The 24,519-nt window shown below is 44.8% G+C and overlaps 1 protein-coding gene across 1 annotated transcript; it reads left to right on the top strand.

Annotated features, from left to right (window-relative positions):
• The first annotated feature begins 3,623 nt into the window (after positions 1–3,623).
• Positions 3,624–9,098, top strand: LOC147722687 (uncharacterized). Its single transcript, XM_086967354.1, has 2 exons — positions 3,624–5,004; positions 8,449–9,098. Exons 1-2 carry the CDS (start codon positions 3,624–3,626, stop codon positions 9,096–9,098), a joined length of 2,031 nt encoding a protein of 676 aa, XP_086823480.1.
• Positions 9,099–24,519: the final 15,421 nt, after the last annotated feature.

Raw genomic sequence — 24,519 nt, 5'->3', positions numbered from 1 at the left:
TCTATGAATGTCTCCATCTTGGAAATAGCGGTGGACTCTGGCAGGCCAAGAATGCGAAGGTTGTTGCGCCTAGAACGCGCTTCCAAATCCTCATTCTTTGCACGTATAATCTCCAATACCTTCTCCGACTGAAATATTTGGGTCCGCGATTCAGCCTGTGAATCCTGTGTGTCAGATAATCTATTTTCCAGGACGTCTAACCTGTGCTCGTGTTTATCCACCTTCTTCCTTACGACATCCAGTCCGGTTGCCAGTGCATCTATTTTACTATCAATCAAATTCATGCCAGCTCACAACTCCAACAGGATGGTTCTGGTGTCGTCTTCCATGTCCTGCGCCATCGCTGAGACACCCTGCGATCCAGCCTGATCTCATTCTCAAACTGCAGATTGGATTGCTTAGGGTTAGTCTTTCCCATAGTGGTGCGGATGTCAGCAGAGGGTTACACAGTATTCAGTCACACCACTGTATTCACGCCCAGCCTCAGTGGTGCCTCCCACCCCAAAGTCCACAAGTAGCACCCACCTCAGCAGCCGTACAGCTGACACAAACCAGTGAGGACCACCAGTGGCAAGATTCACAAGCTGTTGTCTACAATGTACCAGGCCTCACGCGTGCCCATGCAGATTCGAAGTGGCTCCACCGCTCGAAGCGTGTCCAACTGGCAGCCGTGGGGTCCACACAGACCAGCAGCCACCGCCACAGAGCCCAACGATTGATTGGTGCACAGCCGCTCACTCGTCAGATATACTCCTCCTGACCAGGACCAGCAGATGAGCCAACAGGAGACTTACTGGGCGCCTAGCCACTCGCAGCGCACACAAAGCGATGCAGCAACCTTCCCCTCAGCAGTGCGGGAGCCCCCCGCGGTGGATGTATGGCGTTACAACGCATAATTTTTCATCGCATACCATTACAACGCGATTTTTACAACGCAGGATTCATTACAATGCATGCCTTTACAACGCACGACATTACATAGCAGATGCTATTACAACGCATGCCATTACAACGTAAGTATAGGTAAGTATATCTTTTTAATTTTTTTAATTAATTTAATTAATTTAATTTAATTAATTTGATTTAATTAATTTAATTTAATTAATATAATTTATTTAAAGTCTTTTTTTTAAAACTGAACCCTAAAAATACCCCTGTACCCCATAACCCAAACCTAGCCCTGAACCCTAGAAATACCCCTGTACCCCATAACCGAAACCTAGCCCTGAACCCTAAAAATACCCCTGTACCCCAAAACCCAAACCTAGCCCTGAACCCTAAAAATACCCCTGTACCCCATAACCCAAACCTAGCCCTGAACCCTAAAAATACCCCTGTACCCCAAAACCCAAACCTAGCCCTGAACCCTAAAAATACCCCTGTACCCCAAAACCCAAACCTAGCCCTGAACCCTAAAAATACCCCTGTATCCCCTAACCCAAACCTAGCCCTGAACCCTAAAAATACCCCTGTACCCCATAACCTAAACCTAGCCCTGAACCATAAAAATACCCCTCTACCCCATAACACAAATCTAGCCCTGAACCCTAAAAATACCCCTTTACCCCATAACACAAACCTTGCCCTGAACCCTAAAAATACCCCTGTACCCCAAAACCCAAACCTAGCCCTGAACCCTAAAAATACCCCTGTGCCCCAAAACCCAAACCTAGCCCTGAACTCTAAAAATACCCCTGTACCCCATAACCCAAACCCAGCCCTGAACCCTAAAAATACCCAAACACCCCAAAACATATACCTCAGTACCCCAAAACATATACTCCAATACTCATACTTATTTTTTAAAATTACTTAAATTAATATATTTAATTTTTTTTTTTAAATACATAAATTAATATATTTATTTAATTTCAATATTAATTAAATTAATTAAATAATGTTAAATAAAATATAAAATAAAATTATATACTTACCTATACTTACGTTGTAATGGCATGCGTTGTAATAGCATCTGCTATGTAATGTCATGCGTTGTAAAGGCATGCATTTTAATGGATCCTGCGTTGTAAAAGTTGCGATGTAATGGTAGTGCATTGTAAAAGTTGCGTTGTAACAGGTGTTTCCCCCCCCCCCGCGGTGCCCCGTGCTCACCAGCCCAAGAAATCAAGCCAGTTGGTGCACCAGACCGCGCCGGCTGTCACCCCCCACTGCAAAGTACCAGGTCTGCGTCCCCCAGTGGCCACAACAGGAGTGTCGCACTCATGCACCCAGCAGGGCCAGGCAGCTCCAACCCCACCAGGCACCACCACAAATGAATCCTGGGGTATACAGTTAGGGCCGCACCGCCTAGCCTACACCAGGCCCAGAACATGCTCTCACCCCACTTACTGTAACATTACTGCCACCAGCAGCACGAGGCTCCTTGACATGCCCGTCTGCTACGTCCCGGCCAGCCCCGCCCTGAGGCCTTCTGCCGCTCCTGTACTTCGGGACACGTCCGCCCCCCGTAGCCAATGGCCCAGGTCCGTGCGCAGTCAAGCTGCGACAGCGCCCACAAACCGCAGCTCCTTTATTCCTGTGGCAGCAGTTGTTCCGGTGCACCCGGGTCCCTGCACCGCCTCCAGCGCCAGCTCACTTATTCAGCGGAACCACCCAGCGCCCCCAGGTCGGGCTGGCGCTCCACTCCTCTGCGGCCCCAGGCTCTCCGGTCCGCCCCGCCTTCAGTCTCCACCGCGGCAGCGGCGGGCATGGTAAAATTCCCCGATGCCCAGACCAGTCACTGCACGTTGGTTTTCCCTGTGGCCGGTCCTCCACTTCAATCTCAATATTCCAGGGGCTCAACAGTAGCAAATATCCACTGCAGCAAAGTCTCTCGGCAAACAATCCTCAGCTAGGAGCCATTTTCTTCCCAGCAGCATGAACACAGTCGCCTTAGGGCAATTTAATGGCGGTCACAGGAACGTAACCTTCCCCACTTTTGCGCTTCAGTCCCTGTTACAGCCTCATGCTGTCCTGGTGATACACAGGTGATTTTGTCGGATGGTAATTGCCGGATTGGGAATCTGGCTAGCGCAGCTCCCTCAAGAGGCAGCCATTCCGCCTCGCGCCAAAGCCACGCCCCCAAGACAGCAACATTTTGTGATAACATTTAGAGGATAATTCAAGACAAATTTTGAACAGTTTTTTGTAACATAGAAAAAGCACATTTTAGCACTTATTAACAAGGACAAGAGAATTGCTACATGAGTAGTATAAGAGAAAACTTTTATGTATAACCAAAATGTCATTTGATGTTGTGCAATTAGGTTTGTTTGCCTTTTTATTTCATTTCCGTTTCAGAACTGGAGTATTCTTCAAGGGGCAAAAAGAAGGGGGGACCCAGGGAGAGCCAGGCGCGAGCCGGTCTCTTCCTGGGCAGGTTCGCGCGAGGATCATTAACAGGTGGGGGCTGATTAGCAGAGGGGTTAAAAGGGGAAGTTAGGCGGGCGGTTAGGAACTGCGTGGCGGGAGGCGTGAAGGGAGGTTGTTTTGCGCTCGTGTCCCCACCTTTGTCCTTAGTTATGGAGGAAGCTGCGGAGGTCAGGAGGGCTGTCCAAATCCTTTGTGCGGCCGGGCGCGAGGACTTGTTGATGCCGGGTGTCCCGGCGGAAGCTTGGGTCGGCATGGCCCGCCCCCCTCGCAAGGCTTCAGAGGGCGTCGCCAGGGCTGTGGAGGCGTGTCTATCGCCGGGCCCAGAGGACGAGGAAGACGGCGAGGCGGCCATGCCGGCAGACGGGCCTGGGCTTCTTTTGCCCGCCGTGGAAGCAGTACCCCCGCCGTGTGACCCGGGCGCCCTCCAGCAGGTATGTGCATTACCGTTTTTCGATGCTGGTGCTCGTGGGGCGCCCGGGGGGAGGCGGGGGCGTTCCATGGGTCGGCCGGCTCCGCGCACAGGCGGTTTGGCGCCTGGGAAGTCTGGGAAGTTGCAAGGGGGCCCCAGGCCCAAGCGTGGGCGAAGCTTCGAGCAGCATGGGCGCTTGCACGCCCCTCTACCTGCTGCAGTGCCCCCTGCCTCTTCCCCCTCGGTGCCGCCTTTGGCAGATGGGGTCTCCCCATATTTATGGCTTAACGGGCAGTGTTATCTGCTCTCCCCTGCATTGCCGGGGCCTGTTCCTGCCCCCCTCCCTAATGTTGGCACTCCTCCCACGGTTGACGCCGATGCCAGGCACCCCTGTGCCACGCTGACGTCGCCCCCCCTCCCTGAGGCCCTGCCCCCGGCCCCTGCTGTGGTTATGGTGGGTGCTGCACATACCCTGCTGCCCCCCCCGGCCAAGGCTGCTTCAACTGGTGCTCCCGGTTCCCGGCCCCCCCACCACAATTCCCTGACCCCGGGTGGCAAGGGTTTGCTGCGCAAGGGAGCGCCCTCGGCTACTGGTCAGTCACTGTTCCCGGTCCCCAGGGGTCGTCCAGGTGGGCTTTTGGGTGGCCCTGAGGCTGGGTCGGTGGGTGTCACTGCTCTGGCGTCGGGGGGTGATTGCGGTTCTGCGTTGGGGGGCAATGTTTCTGGGGCTGTTTCTTTGTCTGGCTCGAGCGGCCGCAGTTTTCAATCTGCGCCATCGGCTGGGCGGCTGTTGGCTGTCTCTACGGGCCCGGGAGCTGTCCACACGGCTGTTTCCAGTGGTGGGCTTACAGGGGGGCTGTCTGGAGCGGACGGCTCTTCTACAGCTTTCAGTGCACATAGCTTTCAAAACATCGACTGGCAATTTTATGATGGGGGTATTGGTGATGGGGCTATGCCCAGTGGTAGTGCTCAAGTTGAATTTTCTGATGAAGCTTTCGGTGGGAGTTTTCATGATGATGAGTTGGAAGAAGGGGAGTTGAGAGACAAGGATGTTGGGCTTTTGGCAGCACGGGCCCAGGGGGGTGGGTTGGGGCAACCCACTGTTTCTCGTGTTTTGCAGGAGTCTCGAGCGGACCATGCAGGTGTACGAGGGGCAGTGTGGTCTGGACCTTCTCAGAGGGATCGTGGGGCTGCCGCACAGCAGTCGGAGCAGTTACCGAGAGGTAAGGATGGGTGGTGGTCTGTGTGGCAACCTAGGGAGAGTCTCCCTGTTAAAAGTACAAGATCTATTGGTACGGGTGATGGGGTTGTGGTTGAGCGAGTCGCTCTGGCACCGAGGCTTGAGCGGCCTGTACTTTCGAATGTTTCTAATGTGCAAGTTGCAAATGAAGTTTCTACAGCGGGGGTGGGCGGGGTGGATGCCACACGTGTCACGGAGGATAGTATCCTACCGAAAAAGTTGCCTTACTCTGGGGTGGGAATGCCTTTGGGGTCTCATTTATCTGAAAAAACGAAGAATTTGATATGGTCTGGGGCATTTGTGGATGTTTTTCGGCTTCTACATAGGGATGTTCAGGCAAAAGAAGGGTCAAAGGAGGAGGAATTAGAATTGGCTCGGAGGCCTCGTGTTCCGAAGTCCATAGAGAACTGGACTTCGGCATTTCTTATTTATGCCAGCGTTTATTGTCAACGTCATCCTGAGAAAGCAATAGACATGTTTAAATATGCTGATGTTATACGCAAGGCTCACAGTTATTTTGGCGGCTTTGCTTGGTTGTCCTATGATGACGAATTCAGGGCGCGCATGAGCGCTTTCCCTGAGCGTTCGTGGGGTGAGGTTGATTCCGAGTTATGGTTGCAATGGATGGCATCGGCAAACCCCCCTGCTACGACTCACACAGCTAGCGGGCAGCCTGTTTATTATCGGCCCTTTTCAGCTCGCCCCGCTCAGTCTGGGGCGGGGGTTTGGGGCAGAGGTCAGTCAGCCGCCTCCGGCACATGCTGGCATTTTAACAGGGGTTCCTGTAATAGACCTGCTTGCAGGTACAAACACGAGTGTTCGCAGTGTGGAGGGAAGCATGCCCTCACCCAGTGTTTTCCCGGCCAGCGATTGGGTGAGCAGGGACGAGGTTCAGGGGGTAGGGGGCAGCAACAACAGTCTGTTTACAAGGGCCCCTACTCCTATTAGGCAGGAAGTTCTCGATCTCTGGCTGGTGGATTATCCAGATTTTGAGGCCGCTAAGATTTTGTCTTGGGGTTTCAAAATTGGGTTCAGGATTGGGTATCAGGGACCCAGGGTGGGCAGGTGGTCGGACAATTTGAAGTCTGCGAAGGAGAGTCCCCATGTTGTGCGGAAGAAGCTGGATGCTGAGCTTGCGGCTGGTAGGATTGCTGGTCCTTTTGTGAATTGTCCTCTGCCTGACTTGATTGTATCGCCCCTGGGTGTGGTGCCTAAGAAGGCGGAAGGGGAGTTTCGTCTTATCCATCACCTGTCCTGGCCAGAGGGTTCATCAATTAATGACTTTATTGATCCAGCTGACTCAACTGTCAATTATGCTTCGGTGGACGATGCCTTACGGCTCGTGCGCACGGCTGGTGTTGGGGCTTTGCTGGCGAAGAGCGACATGCAGTCGGCTTTCCGGCTATTGCCCATTCACCCTTGGGATTTCAGTCTGTTGGGAATGCATTTTGATGGTAGTTTCTACGTGGATCGGGTGTTGCCCATGGGCGGCTCAGTGTCATGCTCCCTTTTTGAAACTTTCAGTACCTTCCTGCAGTGGCGATTCACTTTTGTTAGTGGCCATGTATTGGTCTGTCATTACCTTGATGATTTTCTTTTCATTGGGGAAGGTCGATCTGGGCAGTGTCAGTCGGCTTTGAACATCTTTCAGGCTCTAGCGGAGGAATTGGGGGTTCCATTGGCGCCGGACAAGACAGAGGGTCCTTGTACGTCCCTGACTTTCTTGGGGATTGAAATTGATACTCTGTCTATGGTGGCGAGATTGCCTGTGGCCAAAGTGAAGGAAATGTCTGCTTTCATTCATCTGGTGTTGGGGGAGCGGAAAGTTGCTTTGAAAACTGTTCAGAAGTTGTTGGGTTACCTCAATTTTGCTTGCCGGGTTGTTCGGGCGGGCAGGACTTTCTGCAGACGTCTGGGCTTGTCCATGTCAGGAGCACGCCTTCCCCATCATAGGGTGCGCATTACCACCGCTGTGCGTGCCGATTTGACCGTCTGGCTTCGTTTCCTACAAGAGTTTAATGGCGTGTCCTTGTTTTTTGCGGATGAGGACATGGTATGGCAAGTACAGTTGTTCACTGATGCGTCAGGGGCTCACGGCTTCGGAATATTTTGGGACGGTCGATGGTGCGCGGCCGGCTGGCCGGCGCACTGGAAGGATCAGGGTCGCAGCATAGCGTTTCTGGAGCTCTTCCCGTTGCTGGTTGCTCTGCACCTATGGGGGGATGAGTTTCAGAATCGCTCAGTCTTGTTTCACGTGGACAATCTGGCAGTCGTGCACCTTGTCAATCATCAAAAGGCTCGTAATTTGCGGGTTTTGCGGCTCCTGCGTGCATTCATGCTGCGGTGTCTGCAATTAAATATTGTATTTAAAGCACGGCATGTTCCTGGTACTTCTAATTGCATCGCTGATTCTTTGTCTCGCTTTCAGTGGTCCGAGTTCCGCAAGTTAGCTCCTGGGGCGGACCTGGAACCAACAGCGATCCCACAGTACGTATGGGACCTGGGGGATTGAGGGTTCACCACTTGGTAGAAAATTCAGTGGCTGACTCCACCAGGCGAGGTTATGTGAAAGCCTGGAATGAGTTTCTGCAGTTTGGTAAGGTTTCCATGGGGCCGATTGGGGCGGGTTGGTCTGATGAACAATGCGTCTTGCAGTTCGTTTTACATCTGGCGGACAAAGGCTTATCGCCCACTACCATTTCTGGCAAATTGGCTGGGGTTTCTTTTTATGGGCAGCTTTGGTGGGGGAGGGATCCGGTTGGGGGGGTGTTGGTTCGTAAAGTGTTGAAGGGTTTGACTAGGCTTCGGGCTGGTGGTCAGCAGCTCCGGCAGCCAGTGACTTTTGAGTTGCTACAGTTGCTGTTGCCGGAATTGGAGGTGTGTTGTTATGATGCTTTGGAGTGTGCCAAATTTCGTTTGTGTTTTGTTTGGTTGTTCTTTGGGGCATTTCGGGCATCAGAGTTGCTGGGGTTGCGGGGCAGGGTAGGTATGACCAGCAATGAGGTGGTGTTGGAAAGTGACAGAGTGCGGCTGTGGCTGCGGGCATCTAAAACCGACCAGATGGGGAGGGGTAAGTGGGTGTTCCTTGGTAGAAGTGGTGTCTCTGCATGTTGCCCGGTTGGGGAATGGGAAGTGTTTGTGTCCTCTCCGCATTTTCTCCAGGGGTCCATATTTTGTCATGCGGATGGTAGTCCCATAGTTGCATCTCAATTGTTGGCTGTATTACGCAAGGTTTTGTTGCGCTTGGGGAAGGATCCTGTGCAATTTGGTACTCATTCTTTCCGAATTGGTGCGGCGACGGAGGCCGCTCGGTTGGGGTGGGACTGGTCCCAGATCCGACGCATTGGTCGTTGGCGTTCCAAGTGCTGTGAAAAGTATGTGAGGAAATAGTGCATTTTGGCTTGTCTAACCTTTCTTTCTCTCCTAGGTCCCTGGCCGTCAGTCGCCGGATGCAAACGAAGGGTGTGGATACTGGGGCACTCTTTTATTAAACGAGCAGCTTTAGCCGCTGCAAGCCAGCTCTGTGGGAGATCACTTGGTCTGAACAGTATGACACATGAAGTCTCATGGCATGGAACAGGGGGAATGCGCTGGGGTGGGCTTTTTCCCGCCTTGGCTGCTTTGGTTTCACAGTGTTTGGGGGGCCCTCCGGATCTCCTGGTGCTACACTTGGGAGAGAATGACTTGGTTTCTCTCTCTGGGTTTACCTTGTTAAAATTAATGAAGCAGGACCTGGAAATCATCAGAACCACATGGGTTAGCACCATGCTTATATGGACTGAGTTTGTGCCTCGTTTGCAATGGCGTGGGGCACGGAACCGTTCTGCCATGGAAAAGGCTAGAAGGAAAGTGAACAGGACAATGCGCCTTTTTTGTCAACATTGGGGGATCTACAGTTTGGACCATTATCATTTAAAAGTCTCTGAACATCATTTATTTTGTGAGGACGGTGTGCATCTCTCAGCTTTGGGCCTTTCTTTTTACCTCCTTGAACTCAGGGACTTGATTAGCAAGGTTCTCCAGGTACAGTTGTGGTGTGCTCCTTCCTTTCCTTTAGGTGGGGCAGGAAAACGCTAAAGGTTTTCCTGGGTGGCGGGTTTTTGTTAGTGGGGGTGGGCAGCCTGGAGCGGGTTGGCCATCCTGAAGGGTAGCGTTGGGTAGGCTAGGGGTAGTAGGCAGGAGTTTGTTAGGGGTTTTTGGGATTTAGGTTTCGTAGGCTCACTGTAGAGTTGAAGTATGTAAATAATAAATAAATAATGAATGTGTTTATGAAATTTATGATGCACCTGTCCTAAAATAAAAGTGGCCTTTCTTGCTCCTAAAAGAAGGTGTGGACAATGATTTCTTGCGCGAGGGGGGACCCAGGGAGAGCCAGGCGCGAGCCGGTCTCTTCCTGGGCAGGTTCGCGCGAGGATCATTAACAGGTGGGGGCTGATTAGCAGAGGGGTTAAAAGGGGAAGTTAGGCGGGCGGTTAGGAACTGCGTGGCGGGAGGCGTGAAGGGAGGTTGTTTTGCCCCACCCACCCTCCCTCTTTTTTCTTTTTGCTTTATTTATTTATGGGTTTTTTATTTTGCGGTGCTCTAGGCACTGTTTAGTTTAGGTAGGTTTGCCACTGTTAGGATGGGTGCCTTTGTTCTTTAGGAGGCGGGTTTTTGTTAGTGGGGGTGGGCAGCCTGGAGCGGGTTGGCCATCCTGAAGGGTAGCGTTGGGTAGGCTAGGGGTAGTAGGCAGGAGTTTGTTAGGGGTTTTTGGGATTTAGGTTTCGTAGGCTCACTGTAGAGTTGAAGTATGTAAATAATAAATAAATAATGAATGTGTTTATGAAATTTATGATGCACCTGTCCTAAAATAAAAGTGGCCTTTCTTGCTCCTAAAAGAAGGTGTGGACAATGATTTCTTGCGCGAAGTAAGTGTGAAGAAAAAAACCACAAAGTGAAGATTTTTTAAAAGAAATGAAAGGATTTGTTCAGGTTATAAAATATGTATACTTTCTTTCTTTAGAAGAAGAAGACTTAGAAAGCCCTTCTTTGATAACACCAACTCATCTCCAAAGATCCTTCATACTGAACAGTCAACCCTCACAAGAAATACTTGGATGTTATTCTTACCAGCTCAAGATCGCAGGTAGGAGTCTTGGTTAAGGAGTATAGTGAAGTAGAGTAACAGGAAGAACTTATTGCTTAACGCTTAATACTTCGTACTTAGTAATCCTCTCTTGTTGCCTCGAAGGTCGACAACAGGAGCCCACCTTACATCCAATATCCGGCCCTCCTCCCTAATCCCTATTACATATCTCTAGTGGGCCATATTAAACACTGGTTATTAGATAGGGGACAGGAAAGTTGGTTTATAGCATCTCTGTGAAATTCAACTATGCACAAAACAAGGTAAGAGTGCATGGTCGTTCTGACAACCAGCATGAGTACCCCGTTTTATTTTTACCAACTGCCGGCGAGTAGGCTATGTCGGTATAGTGACTGTAATGGAAAGATTCCGCTAGTTTGGTTCTTGTAGAAGAATAATATCTGCCTTCTGTTTATGGATATAGTCCAGGATGTTCTTCCTTTTAACTGGGCGGTTCAGGCCCTTAACATTCAGCGAATATCTAAAGTTTTTGACTTTGAATTCCTACCTATATCGTTCTTGTAACCTTTGTTTTTTTCAGTGGATCTCAAAGGTTTTACCATTTTTGTTCAGATTTTATTCCAATGTATTTATGATGCATTAACACGTGTAAGGATTTCAGGTATTTTATGAATATTGATTTTTAGAGGGAATATATATTTTTTTCACCCTACCGAAGTATTTAGATTTATTTTTCGTTTTTCTCAAGTGGAGTTTTATCTGGGGCAAGTGCTACGTTTATATTTGCACATGTTTCATGTAGAGATTTAATTTATGTAAAATGAACATGAGGATCTGAATGAAATCTAATTTTGTTTAGAAGAGTAGACTAATTTCAGGAAATTGTTTACTCATCTGCATTACTTTGTACTGGGAAATTACTTACTATTTTGTCTTTATGCAAATCTCTACTACATATTATACACTACACCTGCATAAATGACCACTCATTTATGTATTTCTCTGTGTCACTCCTTGTCATTTGGTTCAGTGGATTAATAACTGTGGGGCTTTTTCAAATTTTTTAAATCATCACAAATTCATTGCAAATTATTGCGATACGTATATGTTCCGGTTTCACAGAAAAGTTGCGAAGACGGCTTGTTTTTAAGTGTAAACTACATACATACACATACTGTAATTATTGTTTTAACTAGATGGCGACAGGAGGTAGTGAGAAGAGGAGGTGTCACTGTCACAGCAGCCAGAGGAGCAGGAGATAGAACAACAAGACTCTGGAGATGAGGGGCTTGCAACTGAAAGGCAAAGTATTGCTTGGGAATTTCTTACGATTCCGTCTGGCGAGTCGAATACGGTCTCAAGAGGAACCAGCAGATATTATTCCTATGGTACAACTTATATGTCAAACCATTTGAAAACACACCATTGCAACAGCTTGAAGAGGGCTTGGAAGGAAAGAGAGGGAGAGTGGCCTTCTACAGCTTTGGCTGAACCATCTGTCTCTGGGGAGATAGTGCCTAGTGGAGTAGGGATAGAAAATAAACACTGGGTCCAGGAAGACTGTTATATCTAAGACTAAAGGAACATTAGACCAACAATTCTAAAGTTCACTAGCTTTATCAGCTTAGTTTAACTTTTTTCAAAAAGACATTTGTAATTAATTGTACATGCCTGAGAAAGGGTAATAAATTGAATTACATGATGTGTACCAAATCACATTTCAACACATAATCCACATAAATACATATAACAGAATACCTTTGTGAAGAAATTAATTCACAAAGATACTTAAATGAATTAGTGATACAACAAAACAATATGTACAAGCCTAAAGCAATTGTCCAGTCCTAAATTCAAAATTTGACACTAGGCAGACACTGTCTTATTGTTAGACTGATGTCTACTGTCCTGCCTGCGATAAGAAGATGGGGTTACACAAAGAATCTAGGTGTTGTCAAAGATAAGGAAAACACTGTTTAACCAATTTCCTCATGGAACACCAAATCAAAGTAACCCATGCACGAGGGTCAACGTGTTTCGAGCCCCTGATTATTTTGGGGTTCTCCTCAAGACTCAGACTCTGTCGTGGGCTCTTAATTGCAGCATTGAGTGAATCTGGGCAGACTGAGTGCAGAAGACGATAGTCCTACTCTTCAAATCAAAGGGCTTTTATGCAGTCGGACACTTCGGGTCTCTGTTTGATTTATAATGTAATTCAAGTTTCCTTTAATGAAATCTTTCAACTGGCTGAAAGCCACCATGTGGCATAGATGCTACCCGGTCTGGCTCAATGTGAGTTCATCTTGTAAATCCAGTGATTCAATGCGGGAGAGACCTTGTCAATTTATAATTGCACTCACACAGCCTCAGGAATGGTCCTGGACGTGATCCGAGGCGGGATCCCGGGTTTTCCCCAGCAGCCGGTTCTTCGAGACATTCACAGCATAAATCACTTCTACATCTTTGGCTGCACCATCTGTCTCTGGGGAGATAGTGCCTAGTGGAGTAGGGAGGCATTGTCTCCAAACTGCACCTGAGTTAAAGCGTGTTGGCGCATATTGCCTTGACTGCAGCACTACAATCACAGCTGGTGAACAGTCTGTTGATGCCATCTTTGAAGCTGCAAAGTAACATTCTTGTTATTTTTTTAATTTTCCCAGTTTTTACACTCTTCTTATGTTGCTTGTTGCAATTGTTTCTCCCCAGTTGTTTTTTTGTTAGAAAAAACCCCAGTTTCACAAAAAAAGAACAATAAAAAGGTTCTTGCCAGAACTGCCTTTTACAGTCAAAAAAAGATAAAGTGTGCTCTATAGGTAAGTGAGTGGCTGTGTGAGTGGATGTATCGGTGAATGAGTGCATGTGTAAATGGCTGTACGGGTGAGCGACAGGGTATGTGATTAACTGCAGAGGTAGTGAGTGAGAGTGTGAGTGTTTGTATGAGTGAGTGAGAGGGTGTACAAGTACCGGTGTGAGTAGCTGCATGTGTGAGTGAGTGCTGGTGTGACTGGCTGTATGGGGGAGCGAGTGGTTGTGTGAGTGGCTTTATGGGTGAGTAAATGTTTGTGTGAGTGGCTGCATGGGTGAGCGAGTGCTTTTATGAATGAGTGTATGAGTGAGTGAGTGCTAGTATGAGTGGTTATATGGGAGAGTGAGTGGTTGTGGGAGTAGCTGTATGGGTGAGTGAATGGTTATGTGAGTGGCTGTATGGCTGAGTTAGTGCTAGTGTGAGTAACTATGGATGAATTAATGGTGTGTGAGTGGGTATATGAGTGAGTGAGTGGCTTACAGAGTAGCTATATGGGTGAGTGAGTGAGTGCTACTGTGAGTGCCTGAACGGGTGAGTGACTGATAGTGTAAGTGGTTGTATGGGTGAGTGAGAGGATGTGTGAGAAGCTGTATGGGTGACTGAGTGCTAGTGTGAGTGGCTGTATGGGTGAGTGAGCAGCTGTGTGAGTAGGTGTATGAGTGAGTTAATAGGTATGTGAGCGGCTGTATGAGTGAGAGAGAGGATGTATAAGTAACTATATAGGTAAGTGAGTGGGTGTGTGAGTGGATGCATGAGTGAGTGAGTGCTAGTGCAACTGGCCATATGACAGAGTGAGTGGTTGTGTGAGTAGCTGTATGGGTGAATGAGTAGCTTTGAGTAGCTTTATGGGTGAGTAAGGGTTAGTGTGAGTGGCTGATTGAGCAGCTATATGAGTAGGTGATTGAGTGGGTGTGTGAGTGAGTAGTTGTATGAGTAAGTGAAAGGGTACCTAGGTGGCTGCATGGGTGAGTGAGTTGGTATGTCAGTGGCTGTATCAGTGAAGAAGTGCATGTGTGAGCGGCTTTATGAGTGCATGAGACGGTGTGTGGGTAACTGTATAGGTGATTGAATAGATATGTGAGTGGGTATATGAGTGAGTGTATGAGTGTGTGTATAAGTGAGTGAGAGGTTGTATGAGTATCTGTATGGGTGAGGGAGTAGGTGTGTCAGTGGGTGCATGTGTGAGTGAGTGTGTATGTGACTGGCCATATGGGAGAGTGAGTGGTTGTATGAGGGGCTTTATGGGTGAGTGAATGGTTGTATGAATGGCTGTATGGGTGAGTTAGTAGCTGTATGAGTGAGCAAGTGTGTGAGTGGTTGTATGGGTGAGTGAGAGGATATGTGAGTAGCTGTATGGGTGAGGGAGTTGATGTGTCTGTGGCTGTATGGGTAAGTGAGTGCATGTGTGAGTGGCTCTATGAGTGAGTGAGAGGGTGAATTCGCAACTGTATAGGTGAGTGAGTAGGTGTGTGAGTGGGTATATGAGTGAGTGTGTGAGTGCTTGTATGAGTGAGTGAGAGGGTATATGAGTACCTGTATGGGTGAGGGAGGGTATGTCAGTGGCTGTATCTATGAGTAAGTTTACATATGACTGGTCATATGGGAGAGTGAGCTGTTGTGTGAGTGTCTTTATGTTATGTTATGTTATGTTATTAGCATTTATTATGCGCACAGCTGCTCCAGCGAAGGAGCGTCCCGGCGCCTGACAAGGAAGCCACACAACATAACTGAAAAAATAGGCGTTTAAAAGGGAAAAGACTACGGGAACAAAAGGGTCTTGACCGCTCTACGGAAGGAAAGCAGGTCGGCAAGGGTCCGGATTTCAAATGGAAGGGCATTCCATAAAACAGCCGCCCGCACCCGAAAGGAGCGTCCTCCAGCTCGGCTACGTTTGAAACGTGGAACTGCTGCTAATTCACGGTCCGAAGAGCGAAGAGAGCGCCCAGGAATGTCAAGACACAGAAGATTATGAAGTATCTGAGCAGAGGGACCCTTTAAGATCTTAAAGGACATACACAACACTTTAAAGTGAATCCGCTGCCTGATGGGTAGCCAATGGTGGGCACGCAGGGTGTGAGAGACAGAACAAAACCTAGGAAGGCCTGCTACTGCTCTGGCAGCTGCATTTTGCACTCGCTGGAGGCGGGTGAGCTCGGCCTGATTTAACCCTATGAAAAGGGAGCTGGCATAATCCAGCCGAGACAGCACCGTCGCCTGAACCACAAGTTGACGGGTCGCAGCGTCAAAGAATTTGAGTGCAGGTCTCAGGTTGCGCAGAATGCCAAAGCAGCAGGCCGCAGTCCTTTTAGTATGGCCAACAAAACTAAGAGTAGGGTCCAGCCATACCCCCAGATTTTTAATCTCCGAGACAGGAGTGGGGGTGGGGCCCAACTCAGGGGGCCACCAGGTGTCGCCCCAAAGTTCCGTCTGTTTGCCAAAGATCATAATCTCTGTTTTTTTGGCATTCAGTTGGAGACAGTTGGACGTCATCCAACTGGCCACCGCCCGCAGTCCGTCCCGGAATCTTGGGGCCTCCACCCCGGAATCCCCGCTGATCGTGACCGCTAGCTGAGTATCATCTGCGTATGACACCATGGTCATACCGCAGTGCTTCACGACCTCCGCCAGCGGCCTCACGTATAGATTGAACAACGTGGGGCTCAGCGAGGACCCCTGCGGGACCCCAAGCGTCAGAGGATGGAATTTGGACTGATGGGGCGGGCAGCCACACAGAATGGATGAGTGAATGGTTGTGTGAGTGGCTGTGTGGGTGAGTTAGTGCCTGTGTGAGTGACTGAATGAGTGAATGAGTGCTGCGTGAGTAGTTACATTGGTGAGTTAGTTCCTATGTGAGTGGTCATATGGGAGAATGAGTGGCTGTATAGATGAGTGAATGGATGTATCAGTGGCTATATTGGTGAATAAGTGAGTGCATCAGTAGTATATGGGTGACTGAGTGTGTGTGCTAGTGACTGTATGGGTGAGTCAGTGGGCATGTGGGTAACTGGTGGTTTTCAGGGCAGGTCTGGTTTATAAAGCAATTTCAGGAACAAATTCCAATGAGACAAGGATTCATAGTGATAGTTATTTATATAGGTGTTATCACTCGCTCTGTGAGAGTGGGCCAAAAAGTGACATACTTCTTCACTATAAATTGTAGTTTGTATGAAGTATCATCCTGACACAGTGGGGAAAAAACAATCAATGGACTGTTAAAAAAAACACAAGGCTACACAGTACATCACTCTAAATAAGTGACACTTCAGATGGTACTCCCTATAATTCATTAATCAATTGCTTTTTCTGGAGTTAGTACAGATATATAAACAAACCTATGTTAAAAAATATTTCTTAATATATTATATCTGGTATTATTACAAATAAATAGAAAGTACTCTCCAATTTAGGAGATCCTTTTGAAAACATCACCCCTGGTAGACCAAATAATGTTTAAAATGTTGATGGACCATATAGACAAATTCCCAACAGAAGGTTTTTTCCACAATTAGTGCTTAGCAGTTTGGTTGGAAAAACAAAATAGTACAATTTCTTAGTTTGTAAGTCAGTGTTTGACTTCAAATTAAAGCTGATGTAATTGGATTATGCCCATCCAGTTTCAGACTTTACTTAGGGAGTGTAGAATTTAGATGGGGTATTAACTCCTTTCTGGAAGATATAGGAACTCTTGAATTGTAAAGAACTTTTTAAAGACATTAGCTCCAATATGTCTAAAACACTGATGAATCATGAAAGAAGAAACACAGTACACCACTTTTTTATCCAGAATTCCTCCTTAGATCAGAGCTTGATAGTTTGAAAGGAAGTTTTGCGTTGAATTTTAGGTTGATATTATTAAATTTCGTCCATCCAGTTTCACTCTTTAAATAGACAGTGTGGTGTCCAAAGGGTGTATTTATTCCTTCGTAAAGGTATTTTCCAGTTCTTGTTAAGAATAACATAGAGATAACATCTGATCTTCAGTTTGGGCAGATCATATTTTGGTTAGCCTTCTTCAACAATTTGTCAAAAGGCAAAGTTTTGGAATCTGGAAATGTAAAATAGAGAAAACGCTCAGAATTTATTTGAGTGGTAGATGAATAATCATAATCTTCACAGTCATGTTTCCATGTGTAACTCAGTCAGAATAAATCATCAATGTTTACATCTTCTTATTCTAATTTCTAAACATGACCATAATAAATTCTTGTGCATTGTGTTGACTGTAGGGAATAAACATTACTGATCCACTATATAAATCTAAAAGCCCTCGAATACCTGAAGCAGAATGTATCGCAGTTCTGTCAGTCAGTAAAGGTTGGAGCAAGTGATACTATGCAGAATACAACCTCTGTTTTTTGTTGAATTCGGTTGACTAGATGTGGTAAGTTAAACAGTAAATTGAGAACAACATATGTATAGCAGTTGACACCTGAATTGTTTTCTAACTGGTAACCTACAATAACTCCATCATTTTCCAGTTTTCTCTTCTTAACAGTGTCTAGATTGTCCTTGTGTCCTTTCTTTTCTGCAGCATCTGTAAACGTTTTTGAAATTTTTCATTTTGGATAGATTATCCATTTCTCATATACAGGGTATTGGACTAAATGAGGACTGTATACACTTTTTAACTGATTGTACTCTCTTACACAGCTTGCAGCGGCACTAACTTTCTTTTCATCAAAATCTATTAAAATCAAACTGGACGCTGTTCTAATTCACAACAATGCTACATATGACATTCCTTCTTTAAAAGCCGTACTTCCAATATTAACAAAAGCTGCATCTACACTTAAACCTTGTGATTTATGGACAGTTACAGCATGCACTATACAGAGTGGGAACTGCTTGTGCCGCACATATAAGCTTCTCACTAGCAAAAAACGTACAGCACAATGGCCAATATGGTTCACTCCATTAATCTGATAACATTTTATGGCCAAATATTAATCCTCATTTCTATTTGGAAAAATAATAAAATCAATTGCTTTACCCATTCCTCTATTTACTAACCCTACCTCAACTTTTAAATTACGACGCAAAATTACTCAACAATTGTTACTCATGCATAAGGGCTTATCTAATACTGCAGTTTTGAATACAGACTTCTCCAAAGCATTCCATTTTGTTTGTAGTTTATCTGTGAGTAGTATTGTGCTCTCTAAGGTTCCATTTTATCAATAGATCATTTCCAAAATATCTTCTTTCTCCAGTTGTAGTAATTATTCATTAAATTTGGAGCACTCTTGAAGTGTCGGCATGAAACAAACTATAGATTTCTGTTCTTCAATGAAAATGTACATTTGTTCAGCTGTTGTAATATTAGATGGAAATAGTTTCCTGATAAAACAAGTTTCTAAAGCATGTGTCCTCTCTTTTGTCTGAACGGCTGTTCTTATGTCATTCAGCATATCTGCGTAAGCCACATCAGATTCTTAATTCATATTTTTCACTAGTTCCTTGTATTCAAAGTTTAACCAAATATTCACTATGCCAATACTCCCCAGAGAATTGCTAGTTTCATTGTGCACAAGTGTTTTGAAAATAGGTTATCCTTTACGGGGATAAGTTACAGTAGGTCACCAAATACAATTATATGCTTTCCTCAAAAGAGCACATCATAGTTTATTCTTGAAATATGCTAGATTCTTAAGTGTATGAAAGCAAACATTAAGTTGGATACAATGTCACCTCATCAATGATTAAAAGCTTCAGTTCCTTCAGCACTCTGGATACCTCATGGCAAGCTTCACTAGATAATTTCTGGTAGTGCAGTTAATGTTCATGTTCAACAGGTAGCAATAGTAGGTGATCTAAATAATACCTTAAATGTTATGTGCAGCTAGTCCACACATGACACATTTGATTCTGTGGCCTTCTGTAGATAACCAGTGAGAACGATAATTTGGAAGCTTTTTCCAGTGCCAGCTTGACTATTGATGTATAGTAATATTTGTTTATATGAAGAACATTCACATTGTTTCTTCTTGTGGGGAAATCCATGCTCTATTTTATCTTTAACTTCATTGTAAATTTATTTTTGTCCATTGCTCAATTGTACTATGAAGTGTTCAAAATCTACAGTTTCCTATCTTGCTTGCTGCATTGCAGTCTCCAACTCATTCATAGCTATAGTTGCTTCATTTTGAATAATTGGTTCTCCAGGAGGATCTTGCTGGTGCAGAACTTTGGCTGCTTTGTGAACGCTCCTTGGCTATCTCAGTAGCAATGGTTTCTTACTGTTCAATCTCATCTTTCAACATTTGCATATAGGTTGGCAAGACTGAACACACAATGCTGCCTTTTACAGCATTGAAAGAGTGTTTGTAACAGTCATAGTGTCCAAGTGAATCTGACAAAGAACACCATTGCTTGAACAACTGTAAAAGTGACAAGTAGAAAAACTCTCTTTTCTCTGGTGTTTGGCAAATACGCTTTCAGTGGTTAATTAGATTCCCTTTGTTGTGTCTCACCAAACAGTTGACACATCCAAGAGCTGCATATTATCCTTCTTCTCTGTTTACAGTTAGATTACTGCTGTATGTATAGTGCTGAAGTACTTCATAGAGAGACATGTTTTGAAAATATGAAAATGTCCAATGTTTTGTTAGGACAATTTTCTGCAGAAATCTCCCACATCGCTTTCATTTCTGTCGTCTCAGATTTAGCTATATATGAAGTGACGTAGTGAGCAACAGCAATGCAGTTGTCTGCAACAAATTGTAGATTCATATTTGCATTCCACATCTTCAGAATAACAGTGTTGTAGTCATTGACATACTTTGAAGCATCTGTTCTTCACAGGTTGTATGTATTTTTTCGTGACTTCCGTGTCAGGGTATGTCCAACTGCACATTAAAAGCTGTTGACACTTCTTTCTGAGATGACAGGTTGTGCGAACCTAAACGACATCTTCTGTAAAATGTACCTTCCCATCTGCATTTTCGATGACAGTACTTACCACATTTATGAGTTTGAAACCCTGGAACTTGTTGTCTCAAGGCCACGTCACCACTGTCGTTTGGGATGCCACATGTCCCATACTGTTGTATGAAAGACAAAACAGAGTCATCAGTGTCTGTTCCAAATTCCGGCGCATCTTCTACTCATACAGTATGTGAATATGTGGAGCACCTCAAGCTTGGTAGTCATTGCTCCAGAAAAAATCAGGTACTTGGCCAAGAGAAGGATTAGTTTTGTTGCAGATTAAAGCCATCATCGCTTGAAACCTGCAAATGTTTGCAGGATCCAGCGAGCAAAGTTCTCCTGGTGTCTTCAAGTTGATATCTGTTATGTTTGAGTTTGCTTCTCGCAAGAATTAAAGCAGGTCATCTTATGCATACTCAGCACAACTGAGTGTTAGAAACTAAATAGGTGCTCCTAGGTATCTCAACATGCATTCCAGCTCACCTTGATGACAATACCAATATTCATTGGTACCACTTTGGAACTCGATCAAATTAATCACGTTTTATTCCAGGTTTTCTTCTTTTCCTTAAACTTTGTCAACAAATTCCCTTGCTGTGATATTTAGCAGATTCACTCTTGTCTTAAGAATGTGGATTACTGCATAAGAAAGGCCTGGCAAGTCAGTCTTAAACAAAAGGTGAAATATATAGGGAATACGCTGTGAAATCTAGGATCCTCTGAGTATAGTCTAGTTGATTTGTACTCCGCTGATTGTATCTGTAGAGGCTGATCATCAAACCTACCACCCACTCCTGTGGGAAAGAGATGAGGAAAACATCAATCTTCAAATCTTTTCTACCACACACTCAAGGGAGCTCTTCTTGTTTCTTTCATTGAAAAGAGATCAATAGCATCACTAATAATCTCTTTAAAATGCAGAGGATGGATACTATAGTGTGCATAGATTTCTTCTGATCGGGATTGATCCACCCTTTCAATCTGACCTCTTGTTGGCAATGTGTCAGCCTCCAACTGTGTTATATCTTGAAGAGCATTTACATTTTTATATTAAATAGCATTTGGTACCAGATATAATGTTGCTTTCTTACATTACTAACATGTAATAACTTGGTAGAAACACCATTGACTAGAATAATAAGTGCTTCTTCAAAATCTCTCCGTACTCCTACAGTTTCAATATTTTGCTTGAACTCTAACGACATGTACACATCTCTACATGTAAGATATTTCTGGAGCTCAGTTTGAGGTACCTTCCCTGTCTTTGGCTCCATATGGACTATAGATTGGAATGGATGTTTACACTGTATTGGAATTGATTCATGAAGATTTAAATCTTGTAGTTCTTAAGTGATTGGAAGTAAGAATAACTTGCTGTGGACTGCTCTAGCTGGCCTTTTAATGTCCTCAACTTACTATGCCAGTATTTACATATAATTTGTCATGTGGAACAATCAAAACGTTCCTCTACAAATAAATAAGGTATAAAGTCTCACCACTTATCTCTGTTGACTTGTTTAGTTTTTGAATACATTGTGACATAAAGAGATTGAAATTTGTAGTGAGTACATCAAAAACATATACAAACACAGTTCGGTTTATCTGAACACACTATGCTAAACTTTCTAAACTCTTCTTCAATTTTATCAACAGTAATACCTGTGTCCTGTTCCGCTATACATGCAGATACTGAGTCTTCATTTTCCCTACACTCCTCTTCAGGACCAAATAAATGGAACTGGAACATCATCACAAGCTTTTTGTACCTCTGCTACTGTACTTGGCAAAAAAACTCTAGTCATTGCTCCTAAACCTCAGGGCAGGAGTTTTAACATAGTAATGTCTCCTAAGTAGTTTTCACATTTCAGAGTACTGTACAGCTGAAATTGTGTTATGCTGAAAGGTGCTTCTACACACTTTCTGCGCTAGACATGCTAGTGAATGTCCCAATACATCACCAAACATTCTTACTTTGCATAGATCTAATTCTTGCAAAATACCAATTTTCTGTTTTATACTTTTGCCGAAAAAAACGACATAAGAAAGCACTCAGTATATCAAGTGATTCATGCCATTACACACACTGCTACAGTTCCATTTATATACAGAGGCCTGTCTATGCCTTCCCTGTACCTCTTTAGATTTGACTTCCTCTACATTTTAAGGTACTATCACCTCTTTTGGAATAGGAGAACTGTCTTTCATCTTCTAAAATTGTCCAGATTGATCAATTGCATGCACTAATATGTTCTCTTGAAAGTATCTTTCTTCATTAAAGAAAGGCCTGGTACTAGAAGTACTGTACCAATTCACCATTGAAAACGTTGCAAAGGTTAGTTCTAGACACAGGCTTTTTCGTTTACATTTTTCTCCTCATACACAACACTATTTTATATAGTGTCTTCATTTTGTTTAGAATCTGAATAATTTGGCTGCTTTGACAGCAAATGCCTTATCGACTACAACCTCAACACATTCCTTTTGCCTTACTACTTCTCTCCTTCTTTTATACTTCTTCATATATGTTATCAGGTTCTGAATTACTCTACCACGTGACATTATACCTCTAATTTCCTTAAATTGCTTCTGCCTAAACTCTGTGCATTTTTGTATGTTTGTTTACTTTGGATGTTCTGAACATTTTCTAAATTGATCTAAAAAGTGTTTTTTATTTACTTAATTTAGCTAATTTTTCAAGTGTCCACAAACTATTTTAAGAACTGTCTTTGTTCTCTTGCCTGCAGCTCTTTTCTCTTTGATCACTTTTTCTGCATTTTGTCCCTTTTGTTTCTCAGTTGTGACTAGATAGTATCCTTGCCTCTGTTTCTTTTGTCTCTCACTTTTTTGATGCCATTGTAACTGTAGTAAACTAAGAATTGATACCTGAAAGGAAAAATAAGTACATTTAGCTTTTTTGTTATGTAGAATCACATTACACATTTTAAGAAGTTAACTGCCAATGTAAATGGTTCTCATACTATAATATAGGCAACAATACAAATGTTCATGTTTATGTCTCTGTGTCTTTCTATGTGACACTGTATATATTATTTTGCCACTCGGTATATTACCATTTCCATTACTCAGTTCCTGAGTATCTATCCATAATTAAAGGACTACTTATCTGGAATATTGATTAGGGTCTGTTAGCACTTGGCTGCATATGTGAGTGAGTATAGCCATCCACCTCTAACAGTGCCATGAGATGTTTAAGTAACAGTGTTGGTATATGACTGTCTGCTTTAGTAACTGTATGTTTCCTAAATGTGAATGTAAGCGGCTTGATGAATCCCTCAGTGTCTGTGTAAGAGAATAGAGGGTATGTTGGTTGTTCTGCAACTGCCTTTGATACTGGTGCATACATAAGCAGTTGCTGAGTATGTGAGTGAATGTGGAAGTTCCTCTGTTACTCTGTGACTGAGGGAGAGAGAGGCTCTATGCTTTGGAAGCATATATTTCCGTTGCATGACAAATGATATACTCTATGTAGTGCTTGGTAAGGGGCCTGCAAGTGCATGAGTAACTTACTAAAATTAACAAAAATCTCTTAAATGTTTAAGGACAAAGCACTGTGCATCATGGCAAACCTACACCATATCTCAGAGATGAGTTATGTGTACTAAAATTTGTATTTAAGACTTGGCAAACTGCTTTTACATCCCAAGTGAAGCAGGCAGTAACTGTGCACTGACATGGTCTGCACTAGTAAGCCTGACTCATGTTGAAATAACTATTTGTCTGGATGGATGACGAGGTTGTGTCAATAATTGCGTACATATGTCAGTGAGTGCAGTGTCGTGAGATGTTTAAGTAAATGTGTTGGTATGTGACTGTCTGTTTTAGTGCCTCAGTGGCTCTCTAAATGTGTATGTAACTGACCTGATGAATACCTCACTGCCTGTGTTAGAAAATAAACGGGTATGTAGGTGTCTCTGCAACTGCCTTTGATACTGGTGGATACATAAGCAGTTTCTGAATATGCAAGTGATTGTATAAGTCCTTTTGTTGCTCTGTGAATGGGTGAGAAAGAGGCTCACCAACTCACAGAGCTTACCCATACGAAATATTTTATTCGTGGGTGACCTTCTCGGCTGTGAACGCAAATACTACTGTGTTCGACATATACACTGCCGCGGCTGTTCCAAACGAATATGCTCCGTATAGGACACAGGAAGTTCCGTATAACGCTTGGCAGCACCGAGTTTGGTTTAATGGCGTCCAACCCCACTCTTTAACAGCTCCGAGGTTAGGTCCCTTGTCCATTCCAGGCGCGACTTGGCCTGTTTTGGCTGGATTTACCCGTCATCCTCAGCACGGAGGGTGTTCCGTTGCTGAATTAAGACGACTACATGTAGTCGCGAATAGGGTGATTAGGTCGTTAGTGCAATACATTACCCGCAATCTCCCGGGCGGGGCCCCGGGTGGTGCGGCGCTTCCTGCCGGACAGGGCGGTATGAAACTGAGTTCTGTGATGGTCAACGCTGTGATGGGCAAGCGCCCCCAGGATAAGGATGAATTTCCTTTCTGGCTTGCCGAGAAGTTTGACCAGCTGGAAGCGGTATTTCCTAACACTACTCCTGGTGAAAAACACAGGTTTCTGACAATTAGCATGCCAAAGTGCTTTCATTGTTGCAAAATTAGTTACAACACCTGCCAGTTCGCGAGGGTTTTGTACACTTTCG

The sequence above is a fragment of the Lissotriton vulgaris genome, chromosome 4_1, assembly GCF_964263255.1.
Source record: "Lissotriton vulgaris chromosome 4_1, aLisVul1.2, whole genome shotgun sequence".
Lineage (NCBI taxonomy): Eukaryota > Metazoa > Chordata > Amphibia > Caudata > Salamandridae > Lissotriton > Lissotriton vulgaris.
The sequence above is the reverse complement of the archived record's forward strand: the minus strand, read 5'-3'. Positions and strand labels throughout refer to the sequence as shown.

Bases quoted from the DNA above. Each gene is read 5' to 3' on its own strand.
- LOC147722687 (XM_086967354.1), top strand. From the start codon at position 3,624: ATGGCCCGCCCCCCTCGCAAGGCTTCAGAGGGCGTCGCCAGGGCTGTG. The intron at 5,005-8,448 runs GTAAGGATGGGT...TTTCTCTCCTAG, and splicing joins GTCGGAGCAGTTACCGAGAG to GTCCCTGGCCGTCAGTCGCC.